The following is a 12,477-nucleotide window of genomic DNA, read 5'->3' on the forward strand; positions in this document are numbered from 1 at the left end:
GGCAGTAACACGCTCAAGTGTAACACGATTGTGAGGAGGGCGCAGGACCGGGCAGTGTTTCAGTCCCTTGTGCACAGGGTCACTACAAGCAGGAACCACTCGACAGCACCTAACAACAACAATAACAAGTTTCGCCAAACATGACTCTAGCCATGGGGAACACAGAAGAAACCTAGCTAGACCAGATCAAGATCCTTGGGGAGCTGCAATTTAATTAGGGGGGGACACACCACAGGCAAGAAAGCATACACTTAAAATGGAACTCTGGAGGGTGGTAAGAGACATGGAAAAATGAGATAGTGGGGGGTGTGGGGTTGGAAGGCTACTCTAGGGGCTTCCGGAGGCTTCTGTGAGGATATAGCAAGTGACCACAGAGCAGCATCACGAAGAGAAGTCAGACAGGTGGAAATCTTGGAGGACAGAGTTCCAGAAAGAAGCATCAAGGTCAAAGGTTCCGAGGTGGGGAAGAACTTGCCTTCTCAGAGGAGAAGACAGGGAGAACCAGTGAGCGGGAGCTCAGTGAGTAAGAGGGAGAAACAGTGGGAGTGGGGTGGGGAGTGGGCTTAGCCCCACCATGCCACAAGCCATGTGCCATGGACTGAACTATGGTCCCACAAATGTGTTGGAACCCTTACCTTGTGAAGGAAATTTACTCTACTCCACTCTAATCTGGTTCAAGCTCACCAGCTGCTCCTCGGAAACCCTAGACAGGGTCACTATGGGTCAGAATCGACTCGATGGCACTTCACAACAACGCTAATCTAATCAGTCAGTTGAGGTTCATACATATGTAGGGCCACCCTATGCCTCATTACTTACAAGTTACGTCAAGAGCAGCGTTGATTCAGACACACACACAAATGGGAAAGACGAGGGTTGACTGTAAGTCAAGGAACCAAGGAATGGATACTCAGGCCCACCTGCAAGAAAGGAGGATTCATCACAGCTGAAAACAGCTGAAATCTTGAATGTGGACACATCGACAGGAGGGACCAGTCCCTGGAGAAGGACACCGTGCTTGGTAAATCAGGCGGCCAGTGAAACAGAGGAGGACCCCCAGTGAGTGGCTGAACAACAGACCCAGACCCAGCTATTGTGGGCATAGTGTCTGCGGTCACTATGAGCCAGAAGCAACGGGATGGCACCTCACAACAACCACAAGCCCCCAGAACTTCAAGAAATAAATGTCTGTTTTTTAAAGCCCCCACTTGTGGTATCTCTGTTGCAGTTTACCCAGGATGGTACCAAGTCTTTATTTTATCCCAGGAACTACGGCAATCTGTGGGCGGGTTGTAAGCAGGGAAGGACATGATTGGAATCATGTTTTAAAAGGTCACCCAGTTAATTTCTTCTGAGCAAACACTGAGTGTCTGTTTGGTAGTTTTATCTAAGAGGTATGAGATGCTCTGGGCTCAGTGGATGAAGAACAGGACAGAGCCTGTAAGGTTATAAAATAAACAGAGGACATTGAGCTTTGAGCTCATGAGCTTAACTCTTGAGTTCAACTCGATTGAACATTGTTTCAGAACCTGGGTATCTACGAAAGAGGAAGCTATGCAGTGTGGGGTGGCCAAGCCAGCGAGGGGAGGTTCCCATAGTGGCCCCGTGTAGGTAGCTGTGACAGGGGCTTAGTCTGCAATCTTCAGCACGGACCCTCAATTTTCTGGAGTCTGTAGGTAGGTCTCCTGAGTCTTCCTGAGTGTTTAGAAAGTAACGCTCCTGGGAATGGAAGTGGGGGCGGGGAGCAAGGTGAGCATTGAGGGTCAGGTGGATGCAATTGTACAACCAGCATCAACTTCCATGTTATGTATTGGAAGAGTCCACCTGTCTGTCAGTGTGTCCGTGTGGCGGTGGCTGTGTGTTGCTGTGATACTGGTAGTAACGCCACAGCTATTTCAAATACCAGCCTGGCCGCCCATGGTAGACAGGCTCTAACACAGCTTCTAGACTAAGATCAGGAAGAAAGGCCTGGTGATCCGTTGCTAATGAAAACCCCATGGATCATATTAGAATATTGTTTGAGACTTGGACTTGCTTTGTTCGGACATATCTTCAGGAGGAAAGAAACTGCCAGAGACGGTAATGTGAACGGTCAGCTACAACCCCAGACCGGAGCAGACCCACCATGGTGGGCACTCCATGGGACTGGGTAATGTTTCACTCAGGTGGGCACGGGGTCCCCATGAGTCATAGCCAACTGGGTGGCACTGTAGTATAAATACTGGACTGCTAACCACACATTTGGCGGTTCAAACCCACCAGCCACTCCTTAGAAGCCCTATACAGGGTCACTATGAGTTGGAACCAACTCGATGGCACTTAACAACAACAACAATGGCAACAGCATCTTGATTTTCCTTTGAGAGTCTGCCCCTTCCACTCAGTCCCTGAGGCTCCAGGGAGGATGGAGCTATGGGTCCAGGTTCTAGGGCGTCAGGGAGATGCCTCGTACATCCAGACCTGCTGAGGAGTATCCACCAGCAAGGGCTCAATGGAGGGACTCTGTGTGGTTGGGACAGTGACTGTCTTTCCCCTGAAACTGCCAGCAGTAAACACTGGTCAAGGTCAGAACCACTAAGGAGTGGGCTCCCTTACCGGGAAGCTAAGCGGACCAGTGCAGATACATGAGGTGGGTGGAGAGACAGACAGACAGAAGTGGGCAGGGAGAGAAGCGACAGGGACCACGCCCCTGGCTCCAACTATCCCGAAGTCAGATACCCTCCTACCTGTTCAGTTCTAGGAACTAAGGCATCTTGTACCCCTACCCCATTTAATTATTTGCTCCAGCCCTGTTCAACTTTTGAGAATGACTTGGAATCAGAGCTGCCTCCCTTAACAGGATTACTTCCCTCCCAAGAAGACTCTGGTTCAAACCTTCTAGCTGCTTCTCGGAAAACCTATTCAGGGTCACTATGAGTGTAAAGTGACTCAATGGCGCTAACAACAAGACTCCACGCCTCTTCACAGCCACGCCAAGTACATGCAACCTGTGTACCCCGTACAATCTTGACAGTCTCTCGATAAACAGATTAGTGTTTGTTTTCACATGCACATCTGTTGGGGCCAGATGTCCAGCCAAGATTCTGAGAATGAGACGGGGAGCAAGCAGGATCCCCACTGGTCCGCCTTTTCCCCTGCTTGTTCTAGCACCTGTGGACTCCTTACTCTGGTGCTGGTCAAGGGAGGGTAGCAGCCTCCCCTGAGATCATTCCTGTAGACTCACCTGCATCCTTCCTGCTTGGTGGGGGTTGGGAAGATCCTTCACTGCTGCAAAAGGGGGAGGTGAGAAGCACCAAACTGCTCGGCTCACAAAGTGGGAGGTTGGAAGAAAGCCCTGTGGGTGGGACACATTCCCTGGGGAGGGTATACGGAGAGGTAGACTGCCCACACCTCTGGCCAGGGGCTGTTGGAGAGATGGAGACTAGGGAGGGAGCCAAGAGGCCAGCCAGGATCCAGCTGTCCACTGGAGAGTGCTGATGGTCCTGTTTGTTCTGGCTTCAGGTGAGCTCTCCCCTTAGACCCCAAGACTGACTGCTCACAGGAATGTCTCAGCGAGGCAGGCTGGGGTACCCAGATACTGTGTACCATCTCAGCTAGGACAGGCACACTGCGCATCCTTACTGTCTCAGCTTTGGGGCACACAGACCCCCATATGCTGTTCTTTACACAGACATTCTGTGTTTACCCAGGAGGCATCTGGGGATCATCACAACATAAAAACGGCGCGTCACAGTACAAAGGTGCTTCACGGGGAATTCAGCGGCTGGTTTTTTGGGATCAGATTGCTAAATCTTTCCTCCAAGCCACCTCTGGGGGGGCTCGAACTCCCGACCTTTCACTAGCAGCAGAGTGCGTGAGGCGTTTGAATCACCTGGGCTCTCCTAAAGTGATGTACGAGGGGGCTTCAACCAGTTGGTGGAAAGCCCCCATTACCTTGTAAGAGTCCATGACCTCGTCTTCCCTGCCCTGAAACACACACTTCCTTCGTCCAGATCTGTCCCCCCACTTTGAGGTGAGGCAGGACTGGCTGCGGAGAAATCTGATCAGTGAAGTGAAATGAGTGAGTGGGGCCACCTGAGGCACACGTGGGAATAGGGGGGACACAGAAAAGTGGGGCACCCCTATCTGCTTGGAGGTTACAGCAAGGACCCCACTTTATGCGGTCATGGCCACACAGGATTGTGAACCCCATTTCATCAGAGCGTCTGAATTTTCAGGAGGAAACAGACATCCAGGTTTTTTGTTTTTAGGCAAAATCTTTAAATGTTGGTTCAAAATGTGTTTGCATGGTGAAACGGAAAACTAATACGCTCTCTGAACAGTCACTCAAACCACAATTGAAATTGAACAAAAAAGAAGAGGAAAAATGCTGGTTTTGTCGCCCTCTATGATATAACCTGCTTTGTTTTCCTTAAAGAAACACTAGACAGTCTGAACATTAGCAGTTCTGGTGGCACAGTGGGTTAAGCATTCGGCTTCTAGTTGCAAGGTCAGAGGTTCAAGCCCACCAGCTGTTCTACGGGAGACAGAAGTAGCTATCTAGTGTCGTAAAGCTTTACCTGCTGGCCACTTCTGCTCTGCCCTCCTGAGGGTTGCTACAGGCTGGAATCAATGGGACAGCAGCGTGTATCTGACACACAGTTTAGTTCCTCTGCGGCTACCCCCCCGCCCGATGGAGACCCCAGGTTTCAGAGCAGGAACAGTGGAAGCCACATTTACTGTTCCATCTCTGCTGCTTAAAACCATGCCTGGTACACAGTCTTTGTTTTTTTTTTTGACTCATGGCGCCTCTGTGTCAGAGTAGGACGGTGCCCCACAGGGTTCTCAGTGGATGATTTTTCATAAGTAGATCCCACTCATGGTGTCCCCATGTGTGTCAGAGTAGAACTGTGCCCCACAGGGTTCTCAGTGGATGATTTTTCATAAGTAGATCCCCCTCATGGCGCCCCCATGTGTGTCAGAGTAGAACTGTGCCCACGGGGTTCTCAGTGGATGATTTTTCATAAGTAGATCCCACTCATGGCGCCCCCTTGTGTGTCAGAGTAGAACTGTGCCCACAGGGTTCTCAGTGGATGATTTTTCTTAAGTAGATCCCCCTCATGGCGCCTCCATGTGTGTCAGAGTAGAACTGTGCCCACAGGGTTCTCAGTGGATGATTTTTCATAAGTAGATTCCACTCATGGTACCCCATGTGTGTCAGAGTAGAACTGTGCCCACAGGGTTCTCAGTGGATGATTTTTCATAAGTAGATCCCACTCATGGCGCCCCCGTGTGTGTCAGAGTAGAACTGTGCGCACAGGGTTCTCAGTGGATGATTTTTCATAAGTAGATTCCACTCATGGTGCCCTGTGTGTATCAGAGTAGAACTGTGCCCACAGGGTTCTCAGTGGATGATGTTTCATAAGTAGATCCCACTCATGGTGCCCCATGTGTGTCAAAGTAGAACTGTGTGCACAGGGTTCTCAGTGGATGATTTTTCATAAGTAGATCCCACTCATGGTGCCCCGTGTGTCACAGCAGAACTGTGCCCACGGGGTTCTCAGTGGATGATTTTTCATAAGTAGATCCCATTCATGGTACTCCCGTATGTGTATGAGTAGAACTGTGCCCAACAGGGTTCTCAGTGGAGGATTCTTTGGAAGTAGATTACCAGGCTTTTCTCCCACAATGCCTCTGGGTGAACTTGAACCTCCAACCCTTTAGTTAGCAGTAGAGCCTGCTCACCATTGCAAGACCCACAATACATCAAACCCCAAACCAAACCACTGCTGTCTAGTCAATTCAAAGTCACAGGGACCCTGCAGGACAGAGGGGAAGTGCCTCACAGGGGTTCCAAGGCTGTGCTTTTTATGGAAGGAGATTGCCTCTCTTTCTCCCATAGAGCAGCGGGTGAGCTCAAACTGCTGGCCTTTTGCTTAGCCACCAAGTTCTTAACCCAGGCGCTATGGCTGTTAAATGCCATTGAGTTGGTTCTAATTCGTAGCAACCCTGTATATATAGGGTTTCCAAAGAGAGGCTGGTGGGTTTGAACCCCTGACAAGTAGCCTTCAGTACTATACCAGAACTCCAGGGTGCGTAGGCGGTGTTGAATAAATGCAGAAAGATGAAATGTTCTGCTCCTGTAAAGATGTAGTCTCAGAAACCCTCAGGACAGCTGCACTCTGTCCTACAGGGTCACTGTGAGTCACAAGAGACTCTACAACCGTGGGCTTGGGGTTTGGTTACATGGATTACCAGTTACTGGACTTCATTTGCACAAATATGACGAATCCACACAACTTTTCTTTCAATTCAGTTGTTTGGAGGTTGCATGTGATTCTCCAGGTGTTGAGGCTAGAATTTCTGACCTGTTCCCATCACCCTAGAGGCAGGAAACACCGGAGAGTACATGCAGGGAGCTCCGGGAAGGTGTGCTCTGCCCCTGGTGGGCTGCTGCAGTCAGCACGCTCCCCACTGTCTGTCAACAGGCCTTTAGCGAGAACTGCGCACGTGATTTATTTGTAAATCCTCTCGGGTCCTGAAGGAGAGGTACTTAGTGCACACCACGCTTTGTCAACATGTGTCGGCTTCCCCTCCACGCGGATGGCCGCATTACACGAAGCAAGGTGTAATTGGATTGTGCTGGGACCCTTAAATCTGCATTTTCATTTACTAAGCGCCAAGGTGCTCAGAGAGCCATTTGCAAAGGATGCCAACCCCTCAGAGGGTCAGCGTGTGCACAAAGACAAAGGACAGTCATAAAGCGGCTGAATGCAAACTTTATATTTACAGTCAGTGTGTGTATAAATATATATTACATTTTTACAGTCTGCAATACACTCTACATAGTGATGCATTCTGGAGCGGGCATCGGCCGCCACACTAAAAGGGCCATCACGTGGATAAGAACAGAAAGGGGTAGGAGGAGGCTTTCGGAAGCAAAGGGTTAATCCTTGGAGAAGGTCACCAGTTAGTCACCCAACCAAATGTCCTGAGCTGGGACAGGTGTTAGTCCCAGCCTCAAAGCAAACTGTTGGAAGAAGTGTTGAGGCTTACAGGGTAAACACGGGATTGGCACCATTATCTGAGCAGGATAGGATTGTATGCACAGGGAAGGAGGGAAGAGAGAGATGGGAAGAGACAGAGACAGAACATAAGAGAGGATAAGAGACAGACAATGTGCGAGGAAACAAGCAGAAAGAATGAGAGAATGGGAGAAGGAATGAGACAGAGAGAATTAGAGAAAGGAAGAATGGGAAGAGGAGGTTCAGAGACACACAAAGAGGCACACAGAGGATGAGAGAGGTACTGAGGAAGAGAGAGATGGGAGAAGATCTAAAGAGATAGAGGAAGACAGAGAATGTGTCTCTGGCAAGGATTTCCTCCTTCCTATGCCCCCTTAGAGTGAGTGAGATGGGGCAGGGTCCCTTCAGCACTCCTTCACCTCAGTTTCTGAAAGTGTCTCATGGGGACTTCGGGAATGCTGGAGAGCAGTGTTGGTTCGTAACCATGCTACATCCCTCGGGGCTGACGTTGGAACAGGGCTGTCATGGCTGCCTCTCCACCACTCATGTTGGAACCTCCTGAAACACCATCCCTTCCATTCTGCTCATGCTGTGGAGGACAGGGTGCTACCTGCCCAGTCCCACCTGGTCTACACCAGCATCCCAGCATTCCAGCCATCCTCACGCTGCATGTGTACACCAGGTAGGTGTCCACGAACCCTCCCACAGTTGGATGGGAGATGCAATGCAATCAGGGACAGACCTGTGACAGACTGCCTCTCTAGTTTCTCAGAAGTCAATGCGAATGAGAACATCCCTTGGTGTTGGGTTTTAATGTGCAGAAAAGGGCACAGCGTGGAGAATGCCAGTGTGAACACCAAAGTGACTTCTCTGCACATTGGGGAAAAGAGAGACTGACCATGCGGGGGCTGCCCCCTGCCCACCCTGACAAAAGGTCAACAATTCTTGGGGTGACAAAACAGAGAAATACAAATTTAGACGGAAGAATTCATCCACGCGAGCTTGCTAAAAAGAGCCGTGTTCTTTGAACCTGGTTGGTATTCCTAGTTTACAGATAGAGAAATGTTCTGAACCACTCTGAGGATTTTCGTGTTTGTTCTTGGCATCTAGGGACAGAGCTCGGTGACCTAATTACCCATGTGTTCCCTTTTAATCCTGTGAGCGTTGTCTGGGTCTGATCACCAGGCTGGCTTTGACCCAGGCAGATGCTGACTCACAACAGTGCCTTCTTAACAGCTGACAGTGGTTCTACTCCCAGCCTCTGATCACAGCAGGGGTGACACACAGTCTCCCATCAGCCCCTGTAGACTCAGCCCGGGCCTTGATCTCTTGTAGTCTGCAGCACTGAATACTGGAGCCATGTGGATCATACAATCCCCAAATTGCTTTGATTAAAGAGAGACTGTTATTCCCAGGAGCCTCCCGGGAGCTCAGGGATTCAGAACTCCATCGGGTTCCACATTTCAACAATCTAGCCACAGACGATGAGACTCTTTCACTCGAAGTGAAATGCTGTGTGTGGCATGGATACGTCGGTACTGACTCGAGAGTCAGGGCAGTGTTCTGGGGCCTCTGGCGACAGGACCACCCTTGCCCTGTCCTGCCATTTCCTGTAGCCACCCATGCACCCCCCAAATTAAAGGCCGAGAGGTGAGTGGGAACAAGGTTAAACACCCTCATGTAACCGTTCCATGTAGTTGTGTAGTTCTGAGCATTCTCCGGGGTCCAGGTCCTGGCAGATCCACTTAATATCGTCCTCACTGCTCATCACCAGCGAGTTCACTGTGGGGTAGCCATCCTCCGCAGAGATGGTGGTGAAGGTGGTGAATTTCACTCGTTTCCGTTTGGAGGTAGGGGAGGCTGGGGGCTCGCTCTTCTGGTCAGTGGCCGTGAGTCCTGATGGTCTGAACAGCTGGCCATTGCTGCTCTTCTGAGCGCTTGTGCTGAGGAGGTACTTGCTCTCCTCACAGTCTCTGTCGATGGCTGTCATCTGCTCTTCTGGTGAGGAGAAATTGATGGGGTTCTCCAGCAGCTCTGCCTGGTTGCTCAGCCCTACCCAGTCATGGGAACGGCTCATCCCTTCCTGCTCCTCAAAAGGAACCTGTTTGTGCCTGTACTTCAGCGCGAAGGCCACACAGTTTATAAGGAAGACCAAGATGGCCAGGCAGAAGACACCCAGAAGAGCATACATTCCGATCTCCAAGTCACTCAGCCCCTTGGACGTCTGCATGAGGTCACTCTCGTCCATGTCCCCATTGCTTCTGGGCACGTCCACCTGGGCTGGGAAGCTGGTAAGGTCCACGGGGATGGTTTGGAAGTGGCTGTCACCATCTAAGAGGCTCTCCTGGGCATCTTTCCTCTGGAAGGTTGACCTCTCTGTGGTGCTCCCCCTTCCTTCCATGAGGCCCAAGGAGGAACTGCCATAGTATTGTCCCTCTTGGTCAATCCATCCTTGAAGGGGGTTCCTGGGTCTCTTGTAGCCGACATGATTCTCCAGCTGAACTCCTACCCCTGAATGTCTGCTGTCATTGGTGTTGGGGTTTGCGTCATTTTGGCCGAACTTCACTTGGACGTTGGTGCTCCCGATGGCCAGCACACTCTTCCTCTTGGATTTCTGGCATGACTCGCTGATGACCATTTCGACCTTCACCAGTACCCCCTGCCCTTCTGTTTCAGCAGCAATTATAGGCCACTTGAATTTGGGGTCTTGGTGGATAGATACCACCTTCTCATCCAGGGATGTGGCCATGAGGGAGAAGTCTTTCCCATCATAAATATCCAAGGGTGTGACAGACCCATCACTGAACTGGACCCAGCAACTGATGGCCGCTTCCTGTTGGATAAAATAAGTAAGTTAATACAAAAGGACAGATATTTCACTGAGCACCGAGTCTTAAGTGGAAGAACCAAGAAAAGTCGTTTTAAGCAGCCTAGACACAGGAGATAAGAAGTAAGGTACCTGTGTATCTGAGGTCATCTGATTTTCAACAAGGGCACTACATCTACCCAATGGGGGATGAAGAGTCTCTTCAACAGATGGTGCTAGGACACCTGGATGCCCACAAGCAAAAGGATGAACTTGGGCCTCTACTTCACACCATATAGGAAAACTAACTCAACATGGGTCAATGAACTGAAGCCAAATCCATAAAACTCCTAGATGAGAACACAGTGGGAAGATCTTGAGGTAAGTCCGAACTTTCAATGATGGGTTCTTAGCGATGACAACAAAAGACAAAATAGACAGATTTAAAAACACTTTTGTTCATCAGAGGACTTTCCCACGAAAGTCAAAAGACAACCTATGAATTGGGAGAACATTATTGGAAGCCATTCATCAGATAAAGGCTTAATATCCGTACTACATAACGAATTCTTAACACTTAACAACAAAAAGGCAAACAACCCCATTGAAAAATGGTTAGGGGACTTGAAAAGACATTTTACAAAAGAGGATAGCTGCAAATGACATGAAAAGATGTTCAATGGCATTAGTCACTGGGAAGATGCAGATCAACAGCACAACGAAATACTATCTTACCCCCAACTAGAATGGCAATAAATACAACCAAACAGAAATCCCAAGTGTTGGTGAGGATGTGCAGAAACTGGAACAGTCATCTGGTGCTGGTGGGAATGTACTGTTTGGCGGTTCCTTGAAAAATTGAACATAGAATGATCATGTGACCCAGCATTCCCAACTCTAGGTCTACACCCAGAGAAGTGAAGGTAGGGATGAAAGGAGAAGACTGTTTGCCAGTTCTCATTCCACCATGGCTCATCAAGTGTGGAAACCACCAAGATGCCCATCCACAGATGAATGGGGAAACACAATGTGGGGTTCATCAATACAAGGGAATACTATTCAGTGATCAAGAGAAATGATGTGTGGATGCTCACACAACGTGGGTGAACCTTGAGAATATCATGCTGCGTGAAAGAAGTCAAACCACAAACTCACAAATGCTGTATGATCCTGTTTACACAGTATTGTTGCTGTTGTTAAGCTCTGTTGAGTCAGTTCTAACTCACAGTGACCCTATATAGGATTTTCAAGGAGCAGCTGAGCTGGTGGGTTTGAACTGCTGAGCTTGTGGTTTGAAGTCCAGTGCTTACCCTACAGTATCATACCAGGAGACCAATATGTTGTTGTTAGGTGTTGTCGAGTCGGAACAGACTCACAGCTACCTTGTATAGGGTTTCCAAGGAGCAGCTAGTGAGTTTGAACCCCCAACCTTGCAGTTCAAACCGACCTTGTGGTCCAGTACTTATCCTACAGTGCCACACCAGGACTCAAGAGTCCAATATAAATAAGCATAAAGAGTTCAAGTATAATGTTTATTAGTGTTTACCAGAGTGGGAGGGAGAGGGTAAGTGGGGAGCCAATTCTTTCTTTCTTTTCATACACATTTTGTCTCATTGCACTGATTGTAATCCCCACAATGTAACATCACAGATCCCACTTCCGCCCCGTGTTTCTTGTTTCCATTCCTCCTTCTTTCCTCATCCTTCTGAACTTTGTCCCCGGGTAAATGGTGCCCTTTTTATTGTGAATGGTTGATTATTCTAAGGTGTGAGCACCTCTTAAGTGAGTACTTCTCCCTTCTAGACCTGTCTATTGTTTGGCTGAAAACTGAGCCATGGGGGTGAGTTCATTTCCAGACCTACGGGTGACTAAGGCCATAGTCTTGGGTGTTCTACCACTCTCTGTCTGACAAGTAAGCCTGGTTGTTTTGTTCTCCTTTCTTCTCCCACTCTATCCAGTATCTTCTAACGTGACCCCTTCTGAGTAGCTGCTAGTGGTAGCTGGGCACCATCTAGTTCCTCTTGTCTCAGGATTGTGGAGACTGATGCCGATGTGGTACAACTGTCCATTGGACTAACTGTTTCCATGTGTCTTCAATTTTATTCACTCGTTTCCTCTAGACAGGGAGAAACCAATAGTTGCATCTTAGCTGGCATGTGACGAGCTTTTAAGAGCCTAGTTGATACTCCCCAAATAGGATGAAGAACATTACCTTTGTGGACTATGCTATGCCAGTTGACCTTAATGTTCCCTGAAGCTAGGATCGTGAGCTTCCAGGTCTAGTGACTCATTCCTTCAATGTGTTTGGTTATCTCTAAGAAAGCTTCAGAACTATGCCCTCTGTATACTTGGCAAGCCGTTTCTTAGGGGCAATGCACTTGTGCTAAGGGCCATGGGATAATTTGTAAAAGTTATTGGTAATGATTGTATAACAAGATGAACATAATTAGTGATGCTGGATTATATATGCAAAACTGATCCAATTGGCAAATGTTTTACTATATATATATATGTATTTATGGAGGAGTCCTGGTGTGGTGCTGTGGGTTAACGCATTGGACTGCAAGGTCAGTTTGAACCTCAGAGTCGGCAGTTCAAGTTCACCAGCTGCTCCTCGGAAATTCTATTCAGTGTCACTATGGGTCAGAACTGACTCGATGGTACTTA

At 48.9% G+C, this 12,477-nt stretch overlaps 1 protein-coding gene across 1 annotated transcript in view; it reads right to left on the reverse strand.

Annotated features, from left to right (window-relative positions):
- Positions 1 to 8,670: 8,670 nt before the first annotated feature.
- The window catches only part of TMEM132D (transmembrane protein 132D), a 745,873-nt gene continuing 742,066 nt past the window's right edge, over positions 8,671 to 12,477 (reverse strand). The window contains exon 10 of the mRNA XM_006874079.1: positions 8,671 to 9,837. Within this exon, the coding sequence (XP_006874141.1) occupies positions 8,671 to 9,837 (1,167 nt within the window). The remainder of the gene's footprint in view (positions 9,838 to 12,477) is intronic.

The sequence above is a fragment of the Chrysochloris asiatica genome, unplaced genomic scaffold (genome assembly GCF_000296735.1).
Source record: "Chrysochloris asiatica unplaced genomic scaffold, ChrAsi1.0 scaffold00261, whole genome shotgun sequence".
Classification (NCBI taxonomy): domain Eukaryota; kingdom Metazoa; phylum Chordata; class Mammalia; order Afrosoricida; family Chrysochloridae; genus Chrysochloris; species Chrysochloris asiatica.